Source organism: Rhea americana, unplaced genomic scaffold (genome assembly GCF_003343005.1).
Source record: "Rhea americana isolate MKP2758 unplaced genomic scaffold, rheAme1 scaffold_39, whole genome shotgun sequence".
In the NCBI taxonomy this organism is placed as follows: Eukaryota; Metazoa; Chordata; class Aves; order Rheiformes; family Rheidae; genus Rhea; species Rhea americana.
This window is the reverse complement of record NW_028186523.1, coordinates 4898082-4915747: the sequence shown is the minus strand read 5'-3', so window position 1 is coordinate 4915747 and position 17666 is coordinate 4898082. Positions and strand designations below refer to the sequence as shown.

The window sequence follows — 17666 nt, the reverse complement described above, 5'->3', positions numbered from 1 at the left end:
ATTAGGCAATCCTATATAAAATGAAAAGATAACAGACAATAAATAGAACTTAAAACTCTTTTACAAGAATCACAAAATGAATTCATCTTTAAGACTTTTATGTAAAAACTGAATAAATATAAATATCTACAGCTATTCATTACAAAGGACATTTATTGCACTGGGTAGGAATTCACTTTCATACACCATGTAAATAAAAACAACCTACACAGAAAATGTAATTCTCGAAACAACTACCCACACAAACACCCCTGTTTCCAAYGCATCACCAAACTTCTAGTGCAAGAATGCAGTTATTTTATCTTTAAATAGCTCATCCTAAAAGCTTTCTCTATCAATACTCTCTTAAACTTAAAATTTATAAATCTCAGTCACCACTTCCTATGTGGAATGTTACAACTGCATCCTTAATTTATTCTGAAATACTTTAGTTAGCACCTGCTTGGCAATTCTGGACAAGCTAGATCTGAAATCAGAAACATTATAACCTAGTTAATTCAATACTGTACACAACCTAATTATCCTAGAACATATTTACACTATGAGTTCTGTTGCTTTGGGACGCCACGGTAGCACATTCACACAGCACTACAGTACACTGAACACAGATCACTCCATATCGAGTGGTACGGCACGCTGTGGAAGGATTTACTGTTTTAGGGCCACATGACATACAGCTGTCAGCTTAACAAAACCTTACAGTAATGAGACGCAAAACTGCACATACAGCACTCCAACTTCCACGCTCAGGCCATAATTTAAAGACCTACTAGATGGTCATGGGTAACACTAGAAGTATTTCCGCTTTACTAATTTAAATCTTGATCAGTGGTACTTTAAGAGGTTTTTCCCTATGGAAAACTAATTCTTTAAAGCAATTACTTCATTTAGAAGAGAAAATTTCCAAATTCATATTTAAGTCTGTTGAAAAACTACGGACACTTTCACTCTAATATTCAGATTGCAAAAGCACCAAAAGATCAAATTGCTGAATTCTACTCCACATTCAAAAGCCATGATGAACTGCTTTATCGTGCCACCACAAAACAGAAAAGCCCATTATGATGATCACTTGCATTCGCTACACTGCCACACACAGTTCATCTCTAAAATGAGCAGTCATTATAGCTATGTGAAATTTAGCATAAATAAACACTGAATATAAACAGCTTATAACTTTAAAGAAGTACTCTTGTAATTCCACGCTACAGAGGTTTGAGGGGCAATATTAGCTTGTTAAAAATGTTACTCRATGTGCCATTTCTAAGTTTCAAGAGCCAAAAGCTTCTTACTCTCAAGCTTCTTCTACTGACAAGTCAGAAAGTCCGGTACAAAATAGACAGCACTGTCCAAAAATTTTAAATTGACCCACATTGTTACGATTGGGAGAAAAAGAGGATGTTTAATACATTTACAGCTTTAACAACTCAATATAACTTGTAAAATGTGCACTTCCCTTGCCAACATATTCTGTGAAACCAGCATTTTAAATATTTCTGTTTCTTGATGCCATCGTCTGGCAATCTTCTGTAGTACATTTCTGATTCCAAGTATTTTCTAGCAAAATAGTGGATACCACCCAGCTTAAAAAAAAAGAAAAAAAAAAAAGAAAAAAAAAAGACATATTTCAAAGAAATACTCACATCACTCGTGGAGACTGTTCCTGCTTCCACAGAACCCCCTGTACCACGTAGTTTCTAGTACAAAAAGAAAAGTTTAAAATCAGAGCTGCCCTTCAGCTTTACAGAAAATTGGTTACCAAATTTCTTCAAATCCCTTCCATCTTCCYAGACAAAAAGCAAAAGATAAAACCCCCCAAACTATTACTGTATTTTCCTCAATATATTATGATTTGCTATTTATTTTCCAACCCCACACTATCATGTCTAGAACAAGATGCTTGGAGATAATCCTGAGCTAGTATATCAAGTTYCCCCTCTCTGCCCTCATAGATTTACTCAAGACTTAACCATTTTAAAATTTGAAAGCCAATATCCTCAATCTTTCCGAAAGAAATTCCAACTTTAAGATTTTTCCTTACAGAGGCAAAGTAAAACTTTCTTCTAATACATCCATGGTGCGGAARTTGATGAAAAATATGCTAGTACTAAACCTACCAAACTGTTTCTCTGCTTTGCAGAATCCACTTCTGTTCCAACACTATTTTAGAGAATGATAAATCATTGGCTATTGACAAGTTTTACAGAGGTGGTGAGTGGGGGGAAACAAACACAAAGGAGAGATTTATCTTTGAAGGACAAGTCAGAAGTAAGCAGTTCATACTGAGCTAGTGCCATACAAATACTGTTCAAACAAAGCAGGATTTATTCAGTTTCAAGTGACATGACTGCTAAAAACAGCTTTATACTACAGCAAACTAGAATAAAAAAAGAAGGTCTTTTATTCACTTCCTGCTGCCATTTGATTTTTCTCCATTGTAACAAGCTCTGAAAAGCAAAATAGTACAAGGAGACAAAAACCCCTTATCATATGTTTTCTCATTTTCCAAGAGAATGAATATTAATCAACAGAAAAATCAATGTCTTTATTTAAATCACTTAATTTCACCTTCACTCCTTGAAATTTAAATTAAATTTTAAATTAGGAAACATGTGTTTGAAGAAAAAAGATTTAGCTTTAAAAATATCAGTATGAAATTATTTAAAGAATAAAAACAAAAAAAAGAATTGCTGTATGCACATTTATATGTGCATTCATAGTCACTATCATATTTAAAGAAGTGTAGCTTCTTACCTGGGAACTGAGCTGTGTTTTAATCCAGTTGAAGTAGTAATTCAAGTCACTTCCTTCCATAAGTTCTCTCCCCCAAGCAGCCAATTTGGCAATAATTCTTGCTGCCTAAAAGAGAACRTAGCAAACAGATTTTCAAATACAACAGCAATTTCTGTATTTAACATCAGAGCAATTTTGGAAACTAAGTTTTAATTAAATGTGGCCCCTTACAAAAAACATCTCTTTCCCATGTCAAAGGGCCTTCACACCTAGTAATTTTTTTCCTTCATCTTTCTCTGTTGCATCTGCTCTCCAGTATCTGGTGTATWTTCAGAAGGTTGTCAGATAGCCGTGTCTAATGAAGCTCACAAGGCACCAAAGAAGAGAGGAGAGGGGAGTTTCTATCAACGAGCTATTGCTGTAGGACATTCAGAGTCAAAAATTCAGCAACAATAAGTCACTTCATCTAATGCATACATTAGTATGCTTACTTTAAGCAATTAAGGCATATGCCAATGAATGATCATAAAACATTAAAGTTTAAGAACATAAAASTGAAGCAAGTAATCATAAGGAAGAGGGTTAAAGCCCAGAAAAAGAGCAGAAAGCCATCAAAGAAAGTAGAATTTAAGAATGAAGTTAAAGAGAAGAATAAAAACACATCAGATATTCTTGTCATAGGCATGATGAAAGCTTATGTACTAACTGGAATAGTATATTTCTATGCCAGCTTTTTCAAATTAATTTAAATGACTATCCTGTAGCCTGCAGCATATTTGCAGAAATATTCTTCTGAGACAGGGTTAATTTGCCTGCATGTAGCTCCATGATACATTGGTGAGGCTATTTTAGGTACCTTTCCACTTTACAGCATTCAGAAGCRCAGCACTACCACAGATTTCTGAAGGGAGCATGGGAGACAGTCTGGTACAGCAACCTCTGCATTCAGAAATGGACTTGACACAATCCAATGTGGTCAAGCCATGCTATGAAGTCCCTTTAGCTCTTRAAGATTAGATAGTAGAACTCCAGGTTAGCATGCTCCTGAGTTAAAACTGCTATCCGGCCCCTGAACCAGAGATCATTCATACTTAGCAGAATTTGAGTCTGGACACAGAGGACAAATATTCTGATCTACCTATGCAGGCACATTGATGTGGCATCAGTACTCTTTCAGTGTGCACACTGGGAGGAGAAGGGGGAAAACATACCATCACCAAAAAACAAACCAACAACAACATAAGCCTAAAACTCTTTGTCTTTTGAAAATGTTCCTGTGCTAAACACACACACACACACACACACACACACAGAGAGAGAGATATTGGTGTTAAAATGCATAGTTAGGTAAGTAAAAGGAGCAAATTGATGTTTTAAAGTGGTTTCACATTACATAAGATTTTCTGATTTGGATATTTGGATATTTTCGAGGCAGCAAAACATAACAATGCATAAATAACATCTATGAGCAGTAAAATACTGGGCATAGTAACTTCTATCTGTACATTTACAAGTCATCATTCTAGGGAGATGGATTGRTTTGCATTGCAAGGATCTGAGAAGTACACTTCACTTGCACACTTGGGAAGTCATGGGGGGGGGGGGAGGGAGGAAAAGCATCCTCTTCCTTCAGCTGCACCAAGTTACCTGCTTGCACAGCCAGGCAGTGAACCAGTCAGGTTAAAATAAATAAATAAATAAATAAAAGCCTATTGGGCACTTTCCCTGAAAATAAGCTAGCTCACTGTTCAAGTCACAGCAGAGTCACAATCGCAATAGCGCTGGCCACACTTAGGTGGCAACAGCTTGCCTCGGCTGGAATTCCACGCACCAGTACTGCCACCAGAGCACAGCGCAGACCTGGGACGTGGTTTTGCAGTTTAAGCCACTGATTTGGTTTTACCATACCATGCCAGCATAAACATGTGTTCACTGTACTGAAGAGCAATTTTTAGTCRCACAGTTTTCATCCTCTTGAGACTATAATAATGGTGCAAGCTAGGGTCTCCAGTAGGAATTCAAAGTAATACAGTCATATTTACTCCCACAAGGAAAAGAATAAATAGCTGAGATGAAATGGACAGTTCTCAGCACAGATGACAGAATATCAAGAATTCCAGAAAACAATTTTGCAGTAGGCCCGCTTTAAAGTTATACAATCAGCAGCAGCCAGTGGCCCAAAACAGAGTAGATACCACATAATAATGCAYAGTAAACATTACTTCTTCCCCAATATATTTACAGTCCATTTATAGCAGGCTACTAGCAGTAATAATTTGAGTATATGAGAGAATAATATTAGCAAGATAAAAATATCCCCCTTTCACCTGGGGAGGGGACTTAAATTCCAGTATCTGTAAAACCTGAGGAATACTGCCTGTCAATTGTTACAAAAAAATATTTTTCTAACAATTGTACCTGAYCAATCAACTCTAAAATCCTTGATTTTTTGAGCTCTTAAAATCTGCTGCAATTTCCCAGAAAGAGCAATATTAATAAAGAATGTATTTCGTTTTAAAAAAAAGTAGTTAAATGAAGCTTATGCTAAGAATGACTCAGCTTTATCGTAAGAAGAACTTTTCAGCCAAGGCAGTAGTTTAATTTCAGGCTCTGAAAAGCTCCTTAAAAAAATAAGTAAAAACACCATTTTTCTCTACCATCTTCAGAGAYAGGTTAAAGCTTACCATATGCACAGTGAAAAGATCTTGGCGATTCAGCATCGGCAGAAAGTAAGACCATGCAGTGTTTTTACCACGCTTTGCATAATCAAAGAAAATACAAACACGTTGATGATTTTCCTGTAAATACAAGGAGAGGGAAAACAAGAGATGTGTAAAACTATTCAACATAAGACAGTTATTTGTCTCYTATTATACTAGCATATATTGTCAGAGTGCATCCTAGATTGTAATAGTCCATGGAAATTTTCTCAGTTTGACTTTTACTTGTGAATATAATCTGTTTCAGCAAGCTTGGAGATGAGGGAGTACAAGGGTGGGGTGGGAGTCAAACCCCCAGAACCTAGTTATATCTCAATACTCCAATACCTGCTTGAGTAAAAAGGTGTATACACTTCTGATAAGCCAGTCAGAATGACAGACTGGCTGTTATCTTTAGAGAGAAACACCTGAACAGAAGTAAAGTTTTTGAYATGCTGTTACTTCCACACAAAAGCCTTTTGTTCAGCTTGGTTGCATGAGCTACCAGTGAAACTTCAGAAATGGAAGGCAGTCATGTCTCTCCACTCTTCCCAATGGGAGGCAAGCTCTCCTCTCAGAAGAGCTACAGAATGAATCTGTAGCTGTTCAGTTGTCACSTCGGTCTACCTGAACACTTAGGAGAGGACGTAGCCACCAGGAGTGGCTCAAAAAGCTTGTTCTCCAGAGCTTCTAGGTTGAACCACTAGACACCACAAGCATCTGAACAAGAACTCCGCATGGAGTTGCTTCAAGCATTTCACCTAACACATGCTGTGCAAAGCAGCTATGACGGCTCTTCTTAAAGGAGAAGAAAGGAGAAGCCACACAAACCTGAAAGCGGAGCTCTGCTATTTCCTAACAGCCTGGCAGATAGGCATTCTTCTCCCACAGAAATAAATAAATAGCTTGGATTCTTAACTTTCCTCAGGCTAAAGCAATTCCACATACTTCCTAGCCTGATGTGTACACTCCTAGCCTAGGGCACATGCTTTGTCTAGCCTAAAAAGATGTCTCCCCTTGGAAGTCAAGCTACTACTATCAAGTATGTAGCTCACATCAAAGAAGACAAAATCATTTGTAGTTGAGAAGCCCTGCCATTAGGCACTCAGAAAACGTGACAGTTATAGTTTAATCTCTGCTAACATTTTATTAATTTCTCAAACTCCTCTAAYTGAAGAGCTTTCCTCCCCCGATATGACAGCTTATTAACACTATGGACCAAGAATCAACTGGGCAAGCCWGTTTGTTGGAACACAATCTGTTAAGCACAAAATGACCTGAATGCATCTGTGATCCAAACACTGGCATCCGACTGAATGGCAGGATTGYAACTCTTCATTGGAAGTATCAAAGGTACCTGTACCACATTCACTGCAAATTGCTGTTCTGATCACTGACTGGGAAAGTCAAGTGTCACTAGCTATATTAGAGTCATAACCTTCACAGTGATTTGATTCACAGTTTGCATGTTTAATACTCTACACCTAACACAAAGCACACCAGAAAGCAAAAACTTCGTTTTTTTTTTTTTCTAAATAAGAAATCAAAACATAAGGTCTCAGAAACACAGTGCCTTGGAGAAAGCCCCAGCTTTGTAAGRGCTAGCCTGATGAAAAATGACAGTTTGATCAAATTGCTGCTAACATCTACACTTTTGCTACACACAGCCTGGATAAGATCAGAAATTACTACATCAACAAATTCAGTTTACAGTGCAGCTAAATGGGAGACATAAGTCTGGAAGCAGGAAAGTTGAAATAACTTCATCACACTGTCAAATCAGATTAGTCTGGTTTGCTATAAATGTGTGAGGTGAAGACAGGAGGTAGACAGAGAAAAGCCTATGGTGCTGAAATACATGGTGCTGTTCCAGTAGTTCTAGGTAACTACTGACTGAACTGGTAAAAAGGAAATCCTGAAGTAGTCATATCAACAGTTGAATAATTAAGCATCTGTCATTTCCGAAGAAGCACAATGAAGCTTGCTTAGGTGCTACTGCTAGTTGCACCATATACTGTGCAGGCTCAAAGATTTCATAAATATCAGCAACTACATCACTAATTCAGAGAAATTGTTACAAGTATTTATCACATGAACAGAACATGAAATGCATCCTTAGGAATTTAAACATACAAAAATTTCCCATCTTCACAAACAAGCAGAATGGTGATATTCTCGTAAAGCAATTACCATACTAATTTCATTTCCACCAGTCACTCAAAGAAATCTTTCTTAGAATCACAACCAAGCCCATAAGTAAAGTTGCTGGAACAAAGAGGAAAAAAAGAAATCCAATTAAAAAAGGGTCAGACTGACAAAAATTAAGATGGGCAGTGTACTGCCATTACTAGCAGTAAGGGCACTCACTTACTACACATGACCTGAATGTGGGGACCAGGAACTGAATGCATGCCCCTAAAAAAACATGATAATCCCCATGTAATATGTACTGTGGAGAGATTCGCACTCTTCAGCTTGCCTTTTGACAATACTGAATATTCAGAGTTGAAACTAGAACTCACATAGTCTGTTTCTTAGGGGAATATCCTAAACCACTAAGTTATTAGTGGACAAATTTCTCTGTTACCTTGTATTAATAGCAACACCAAGAAACAGCAGAAGAGAAACTGACTCTCATAACAAGGAATCAAATGTTCTAGGCAAACAGTAAGGAGAGTTCTTCATTTAACTCAGCCTATCTTGTTAGGCCATCACTCCAATCACTCTATYACTCTACTATGAAGTGGAAAAAAACACAGAAGCAGGATTATCTGATTGAATAAAGTTTGCTCTTGACTTGTCCAGGTCAGCATAGCAGTCTTGACACCAAACAGTCTACTCTAAATCTTATGTCATTGTGTCCCATAGCTATAAAGTCTGTATTTTAAATAGTATTATTCCTTTACAGTGTATTTGTATACATTTAACTGAACAAAGAGTTCTCATTCTATAATTAAAATACACAGTATTCCAGAAAATACTTTCCCAAGACTTCAACTTATTTTGGAAAGCTGAAGCTATAGAAACAGTATCTTCTTGCAGAAGGAAGTCAAATTAACACTTTAGTAGAAGCAGCAAAAAGAACTTCAAGTTACAAATCATACGCTATCTACACAACACATAAGGGCTAMGATCACAAAGTGTCTTTAAATATCTAAAATGTTGCATCAACCAAGGTTGAGGATAGATGAATTAACATACAGGTACAAGACTCTCAGGGTATGAACACATATAAACACAACCAAAGCTACTTGTGTAATTTCAGTTCTGAATAGAAGATCTGAAAAACCTAAAAAAAAAAAAAATACTTTTAATACAGTATGACAAAGACCTGAAGAGACCTGAATTAGACTAATAGACATTCATTCATTTAAAGACTTAAAATAAGACAGGTTGTTGACCTACTTGCAGCATATCATCAACCATAGTCAGAATGTACTGAACTGTCTGTTCCTTGGAGATATGAGTCATCAGGTTTATAAATGTTTTAGCACACTAGAAAATAAARGAGACATTAAAATTAAAATTAACAATTGTTTTCATTCCTTTTTGATAATATAAAACAGGATCTCATTAATTCACAGTTAAGTCTTCCATAAGCATTAAGCATCCCAACATCTTACTCAACTTCAGTAAAGGATGAATACATTTGGCATTATATTACAGAGAAAATTTTCTGTCATTCATTATTACCTTTTCAAATTATTATTTTCTAGCTTTCAACTGAGATAACAACTACTCCCTAGGGGAAGTTAGTAAGGTTCTGCAAGGTGCTTTGTTGAAAGGCTGATTAGGAAAATCTCTATCAATGCTCTTTTATAYGTCAGTGAGGACAAGAATAATTAAATTGAAAATACAGGAACAGACTTAGTTATGTTATGAGAAAGTTTAAGTAACTCAGATGGGAGGGAGGAAAGAACATTTACCTGTTCAGCTCCTATATCTAGCAGACACTTTGGTTCATATTCAAACCATTTTCTGCCTCCTGAACAACTCTATCCTACAATTTCAGCCACAGATACAATAAGCTGAAATAGTCACAACACTGCTTTTTACACTTCCTGTTTCTCCTTCCCCTTCCCCACATTCAAATATAGCTGAAAGAAAAATCTAACTCTGAACTGCTAAACTGTAATTATATAGTAGCATGAAAAGTTCATTATACAACTTTTTTATCACTATGCAAATTATGGTCCATTACATACCAGTCACATAATACAAGSTAAAAAAAGACAGCCTACTAATTAAAACAGAAAAGGAAAAAATGGAAAGTTATGTGGGTTTTGAGCACATCACCTACCCTTCACCTCCCTACCTCTCAATCTCAGATGATGTCTGATTTTGTCTGCTAGAACCTCAGGCTTCAAAGTTGAGGTTCTACTGCTTGAAGCATSATTAAAGTGACTTTGGGTGTCTTGCTTGGACTCCACACACCAAACAGCATGGATCTCTTTCACCAATCTTATATCATAGAAATCATCATAGAATGGTAAGGTTGGAAGGGACCTCTGGAGATCATCTAGTCCAACCCTTAGYGTAGCCCATATGGGGATTGAACCTGCGACCTTGGCATTAGCAGTGCCATGTTCTAACCAATTGAGCTAAACCTGCCATCTCTGACCAGTGCAGACGTCTCATATCTTAGTTTCTATAAGATAACTKAAACCACTTTAGCAATCAGTGGGATGTACTGATGGAATTAAACTACAATTGTTGATCTAGCAAAATAGAAATATCACCGGCAGTAGCTCTCATCAATGAACTATAAGAAAGGGATAGCTCAAAATAAGTGACTGAAGTATGGATGTATATGATTAACTTAATCAGGATGGGGAAAGACTTAGACTAGCATGTTGCACAACAGATCCCTTCAGAGTCAGATGACATCTAATAATTATTTAATAGTTTTTTTTAAATAATGGCCAATAGACATCTAACAAAAATTCAATCAATACAAAGTTTTATAGTTCTTCTGTAATTTCTTCTGTAATATCTTAACCGTATCTTGTCAACRCTGAAATAGAGTTGGCATGAGTTTCCCCTCAATTCTCCTTCCSTAGAGATTATTAAAAGAAAAAGTTACTTGATTGCCTTCTGTTTGCAACAGCTCCTGTTTTTCTTCTGGATTTCTTTTCTGTTCAAATCTTTGAATAAATTCACAGTCTTCACCAGAAATCATCTGTCCTCTGAAAAATCAAATTATGAAACCATAAACAACATGCACACACAGTAAGTTGTTTGACCTTATTTTCTTCGCTTTGATATACAGTAGTACCACTTTACCAACTCTATACCCCACAATAGAACATAAAGAGTTACTGTCTGCCAAGAATCACACGTACAAAGGATACAAAACTCCAATGACAGAATRATCCCTCTAATCCTTTCCTATACATCTCCATTACCCAACAGCATTCTCTAAATCATTCTCAGATTTCAGGAGGCTGAAAGAAACTGTTGAAAGAACTGAAAGAGACAACTAGCATATGTATGCCAAGTTTATAATCCATAATATGAATAATAGTTTAACTCAACCTGAAATAACTGTTTAAAAATAAAATGAAATGTTACTTTAAGTCTGTCATAAGTACTAGAAAGAGTTTTAAGGAGTATGAAGGACCTGGTTCCTAATAAACTTTCAGCTTTCACAAGTTAACGTTTTAAAGCTTTTCCTAGTAGTTTAAAAACTTATCAGCATGCAAGCTTATCCAACCATATAGCAAAAGGGCTTGAGATAGATGTCCCACAGCAGTTTGCTGTAAGATAGCAGATCTCTAGTTGATATAAGAAAACACCCAACACAACACTGAGGCAGTTATAGACATCAATGCCATTGCAGAAAGCTGTTGGCTAAACTGAAGAGATAGCAGACTTTTCTGCATTGTAAAAAAAACCCAAACTTACCAGCACATCAAGTAACAAACAAGTCAAAATAGCACAAATATGCTAATCAAATAAGAAAACTGATTTACAAACAAATAGTCATCAAAATCCAAGATTTTAAAAGGTTACTAGCATTACTAATTAACACCAGCAGTGCTTTAGGAAAATCATCAATATGAAAATCACAAAAGGCAAAAGTTTTGTACAATAATTTGTTTCAATGTTTCCAAGACTTATCTCCTCTTATATTTCCACTGAATCAGATGCCTCCTTAACTTTTCAAAGCTATGTAACATGGATTCCTTTAATCCATTTTTTCCCAAGTTCTGAGGCAGYTTTCAGATATTCCATGACTTAAAAGATTCCACTAAAATCCTTGCAAAGCTACAGGCAGGGTTTTTTTTTTTTGGGGGGGGGGGTTGAGGCTTTTTTGCACACAGTTCTGTGTGCACTATTGCTATATTCTTGCTGTTTAAGAGGTTTCCTCATATAGATTCAGAAAAKTAAATTAAGACTTATTAGATGGAAGATTTATAAAGTCATTGGTAGTCTTGACCAAAGAACAACCACACTGTTACCACATCACTTTTAAGAGAAAAGAAAAGCTTTTTTAAAAAAAAAGATTTTGATTTGTTGTTGGGAGAGAAGCATAATTTATTTGCTAGAAATAAGGGGAATTGGATTTAATGACTAATTACTAGAAGGTGTCTCACGTTTCAATCAATACTGGCCAAGCTAGGAACAGCCAGATAACATTGATTAAAAAAACTAACCAGATGAGCTGTTTGTTTACAAGAATATTACCATTTAGGAAGGACTTCTTTAAGGTAAAGCACCTTACTTTTTAAACTTTAACACTTAAGAAAGCCACAGCACAAAGACACACTTGTTTATATTCGGGCTATTATAAGAGGTTCGCCAACTGTCAAGKAAGAAAGCTTGCAAGCTCCTCACCTTCATCCAGTACTAGAGCTGGGGGGGGGGCAGGGGGAGAAGCCTGGGGACTGGCATTGCCTCTAACAGATGAGAAGCTAGGGTTTACTATTTGTTGGTTTATAGGMACCATTCAAAAAGACACTTTTTAACCCACACAAAACTGTATATGGGATTTGACAGCTTTGTAAACAGGTTGTTCACATTTTATCAGGGCTCTCACATATCTGATTAATGGTTTTAGTAATTTCAAATGCATCAATTTTTCATTCATCTAATTTTAAGATAGAAATAACTGATTAGGTAGCAATCTTTAGCAACCAATGCAAAAAAAACATGAACTCAGAAAGCAACAGGGGTACCAACTATCACAATGGTATTACCACACTTTTCTTACCCCCTTCAGAGAGGCAGGCATTTCCCAGTATCTTTGAGGGAACAATGTAAGGAGCCAAAGTTTTCTCTCTCCTTTATCATAACAGGCAATTGATGTCATGGTTCTTATTTTCCAAGATATATTGCTACAGTCAAAATGACTTTTGTCTGATCTTCAACTGTCTGGATGCAAGTCAAGTTTAAACCTATAACCACATTAAAGCTCGGTATTTGAGCTACTAAGCTCTGGCTCTGACAGCACTAGCAACAGGGTAGTAAAGCTTAGCTGTGTAAGATTTAAAGAGGACAAATTCGTAAAAAGATCGCTTTTAAAACCTCTAGGTCAGTCAACATGATTCAGAAACTTGTGATTCCTTTTACTTATGCATTTCCTCCAGCAACTGCTGTTCCTGTTTTGTTTGAATGATTTAGCAGAAGTCACCACTGCCTTTTCTTACATTTGAATACATCCACAGCCAATACAGAATCACAGAATGGTTGAGGCTGAAAGGGACCTCTGGAGATCACCTAGTCTAACCTCCCTACTCAAGCAAGGTTACCTAAGAGCRCATTGCACAGGATTGTGTCCAGACAGGTTTTGAATATTATCAGAGAAGGAGACTCCACAATCTCTGAGCAACCTCTTTAGTAGCAACCTCACAGTACAACACAAAGCTCACTATTAGAGCTGCCTATCATCATGTCGAGGCACAAGTTCTTTCAACTACAATACTTCACATATACCTAAAGGATATTCAGTTGATCCAACTGCCCGACAGTTTCAACACCTTAAAATTAAAATAGGATGAATGTATTCTACAAGATTTGACTAACAAAATAGTCACACATTGCAAGTTAGGAAACCTCTACTTTTCTTCTAGGGGAAGACTTGCTTTTAAAGTCAGATATAATATTTAAACTGCTTCAGGAGTTGGCTTTTTTCTTTTTTTTTTCCTTCTTATTTCCACCCTCCTATTAAACTAAAACAGAGAACAATACTTTAAAATCAGAATTCACAAACACATACAGAAAGCACTTGAAGCTAGGGAATTCAAGCACAAATACGGCACCATGCGTATCACCTGATTAAACAGTAAGTATTGTCCAGTGCTGTAGACATAGTACAGTAGTCTACAGTGAAGTAAGATGCAAGTTAAATCCTGAAGAGTTCATTTTTCCAAAGAATTCATGTACCAACTTTAGGATCTTTATAAAGCAAAACTCAACATCCTTCAAGTGAAATGTGTATTCTGCAAGTGCATTCTGACACCCGAGGTAAATGCTGAAAGCAACTTCACAGTACACAACAGTGACATAGTATATTTTCAATTGGCAGAGGGAATCAACACCTCTAAACCTCTAAGAGTTTCAGGATACAAAGGCAGGAAAGCCTGTACAGAAGAGTTAATGACCACGACTATACTGAGCTTCCAAAAGATAGCTCAAATACCTCYACCATCTTGCACTGTTTCAAGGTTTATTAGTTTCTTCTCCCTCAAACACAAACCATAGCTACAATTCAATCTAGAGCAAGTATAATTTTTAGCATCAAAAATTCTCTACCTGCCACAGCCTAAGTTTGAAATAAGCAATGAATACAGCAGGAAACATGGGTAACATGTATGTTTGTTATGCCTAAATATTTCACTTTTTTTATGCCAATAGTATACACAAAACATGGCAAGTCAACAGTTGGGAGTTAGTACAGTTTGACATTTAGCTTACAGTTATAACCTTCAGAGGTGGAATAAACAATATGCCAGTTATTCTTTAGCTTGAACTGACTCTAAGAAAGAACGCATATTACTGGAGTCTGACCAGCTGCAAGTAAGCCATTTTACTTCTGCATGGAGGAACAACTGTAGAAGGGGCTTCCGAAGTTCCCTTCTGCTATCTGACTCGCCCTCCAACACTATTGTAATTGATGTATATTAAGATGCTTCAAAGATTACATGCAACTGTCAAACAGATTAAAAAAAAACTCATCAAGTTTTTTTCTAAGTTCTTTGGCTCCAACTACACAAATAGTATCTACAGTTTAAGAAACACAAGTTACATCATRCCTCAATTGATGTGTTAACTTCAGAAAACTGGGCATAAAAGTCTTTTCTGATAAAAGTTCTCTTTTTCTTTTTCCAGCAACCAAACTTCCTACTGTTCTACCCTATAGAACTGCCTAATTCACTCTGACCTGCCTCTAACAGGTGCATCAAAAGCAAGCAGCCCCCAGTCATTAAGTGTGCTTCATTCTAAAACAAAATCAGTCAATACAGCCGGCTACATCTGCACTAGCTAACTCTTTCAACAATTCCCTACAAGCATCTGCCTCAAAGATGCTATTGCATCTAAACTTAGTAGTTGTAAGACAGACACATTCAAAAGAAAAGGTATAATTTTACAGTTCTTCCTTAGAAGCACACAATTTCTGCTGATATTTGCCAGCAATAAATCACAGGCAAACTCCACTGCCAAGGAACCTCAGTTATCTTTACAGTGGTTGACAGTTCCTCTGGCACCACTTCTGTTCCATCTTTGAAGCTACCTTAGCTAAAAAGCCAAGCTGTTATCAGTAAATACAAGCAACTAATAGATTATAGTTATTTTAGAGCAAAAACAAACAGGACCAATGGTCACTGACATCCTAAGGGCACAAAGCATTGACCAGTCTCACAAGGTTACAAACACTAGCAAGATGCACTACAGTAGCCCCTCAAACCTGGCTAACCTGAGTCACCTCTCAAAGAGAGAAAATAACTAATGCTTTCTTTTTTCATAGGCTTGGGGGGGGAAGAAGGGAGGGGTGTTATACTCTGCACCTAGGATCTGAAAGAGAACCACCAACCGTGCCTATCAGTCAAGAAACATTAAATTGAAAGTTCCTGACAGATGAATAAGACAAGATCTTCCAGTCCTTATCCATCAGCAAAGCCAAATTAAAAACAATGGCCTAAATAAAGAAGAGTCAAGCAATGAATCTCACATGTATATTCAAAATACAACTCACTACCACACAGAACTATCCATGCACTAACAAAAGCTCAATCTTAGCCTCATAGTCTGAATTACCAGAGACTCCGTGAAAAGGATTATGCCATGTTCAACAGATTCACAATGAACAGCTGTATTCCCACTGTCATCCTAAGCAACCACAAACAAGTCGTTTTAATTGCCCATGTTCCAGGAACAGTAGCTCAGACTCCCTCAGAACACTCTTCCTCCCAGAGAGATAATATGGCACAAAAACTGCAAAGCCATTTAGACAGTCTGACAATTGCGTGATAGCTGTCACCACAATACTAGCACACCACCCTTACTCTTTTGCCTGTAGAGACACTACAAYGTTGCACTGCAAACTGAACCAAGAACTCATCCATCTCAAAAATAACCTAGAAAAAAAATCAACTTTCCACAGCAAACCAGCTCCTTAACACTTTATTTTGTTGGATCAGTTGAAGTCCAGTTTTACTAGTACTATTTGTATCCACCCAAAAGGCCTATCTCTGGCAGAAAGGTTATACCAACATATAGCACATCTTTTACTGTAGAGCTGAATTCCTTCAGGACTTGTCCAGTAAAGCTGTATTTTTTGAGTGGTGTTCGAATGACAAGGAGAAAAAAAAAGGACAGTTAAATATATATAGTTTATATTATTTGTTATTATATAGTGTTTAGTTTACAACAGTAAAGTTCCCTTTCTTGCAATAAGTCACAAGAAAGTTTTCCCCAAACACTTCCATTTACAGTGGATTTCTTTCCAATTACTTTAATGGCACCCCAACAGAATGGTATTCATCACAATCTAGTTTTCCAGTGTAACCCAAAGTTAACGCTTTAAAAGGAAAGGAAAGGAAAAAAAAATCCCTCCCCTCCCSCTCAACACTCCCCACAACTCAGTTAATGTCAATGATTTGTAGTAAGCTTTTACTTACTGAAGATATGACTGCCAATTCACTTTATTTGCCCGAACTTCAGCAGCTTTGGCAGCAATGATGTTTGTTGGGACAGCAGCATCTACAGCACCTCGGATATCCATTTTAATTGTGATTTCAAATGCACCTAGAAAGGCAACAAGTCACATCTGAGACCCATTAATAAAGAGCAGCATACATGCTCAATATTTTTTCCATGCCCCAACCCCCCCCCCCAAAAAAAAAAAAAAAAAAAGACAAAAAGAAAAAAGTAGCAATGACTGTAAATATCCTGTTCAGGAAACCTTTAAACAGACCCAAGTTTCCCCAAAATTGTAATGAGTACTTACTGAAAAAAATCAAAGTTTTATACTTTTTTAAAATGCAGTTTCCCTGAAACAAACAAAACCCAGCAACATCTACACACTAAACCTTAACCAACCACATTTCCTAAAACAAGAAAAATAAACTAGTACTAAACAATTTCCCATCTTACACATTCTCAATTAAGCAATGGTGTAAAGTCACTTGAATAAAAAGTGCTTACTCTTTTACAGTTCCCAAGTAGCCCCACAAAAGACAGAAACTGTCTTCCTTTCTGATCAGGACTAATGACTGAACTACAATTCAATGTGCCAAACACACACATACCTCCATATTTTTGGAGTGATATAGCTTGATTATTTCTCTAAGGATACTTCTCCTCTAAAAATACATGAATTATGATCTCAAAAAAAAAAGCCAAACTTATATAAATTAACAGTCAAGTTTTTAGATTAAAAAAATAAAATTATCACTGTGCAGAAGCAGACTGGAAAATAAATACGAACATTGCAAGCTTTTTATCAGGACATACCGCAAGACCGTAGCCACTGACCTTCACCACTTCTGCTTTCTCCTTCCTTTATGGCTCAGCTCCTCCTGACTCTGATGCCAAAACACGAACCGTATTTGCAGAGGCCTGAGATCCAGCTGCAGCAGGAATCCTCACAGCCTGAGCTCCATCAAGCCGGCCTGCTCCTGCGCTTCCTCGGGGGCCGTTAAGGAAGAAAGTAAGAACAACCAGGCCCCCGCCCGCTCACCCGCCCTCACTCCCCGCGGCGGCGGCGGCAGCTGCCGGGCGACGCAGGCCGCG

General features: G+C 37.0%; 1 protein-coding gene across 3 annotated transcripts in view; it reads right to left on the bottom strand.

The window, feature by feature from the left end:
* Positions 1-17660, bottom strand: part of ATP6V1H (ATPase H+ transporting V1 subunit H) — a 43003-nt gene extending 25343 nt beyond the window's left edge. Inside the window, exons 1-7 of one of the 3 annotated variants that reach the window (XM_085313597.1) lie at positions 17388-17660; positions 16553-16701; positions 10516-10618; positions 8838-8927; positions 5418-5531; positions 2755-2859; positions 1644-1697 (exon numbers count right to left, since the gene is read on the bottom strand). In XM_085313597.1, the coding sequence (XP_085169723.1) occupies positions 1644-1697; positions 2755-2859; positions 5418-5531; positions 8838-8927; positions 10516-10618; positions 16553-16656 (570 nt within the window). In that variant the 5' untranslated portion in view covers positions 16657-16701; positions 17388-17660. The remainder of the gene's footprint in view (positions 1-1643; positions 1698-2754; positions 2860-5417; positions 5532-8837; positions 8928-10515; positions 10619-16552; positions 16702-17387) is intronic. The other 2 variants (XM_085313595.1, XM_085313596.1) reach the window with 2 other exon arrangements.
* Between the last annotated feature and the right edge of the window lie 6 nt (positions 17661-17666).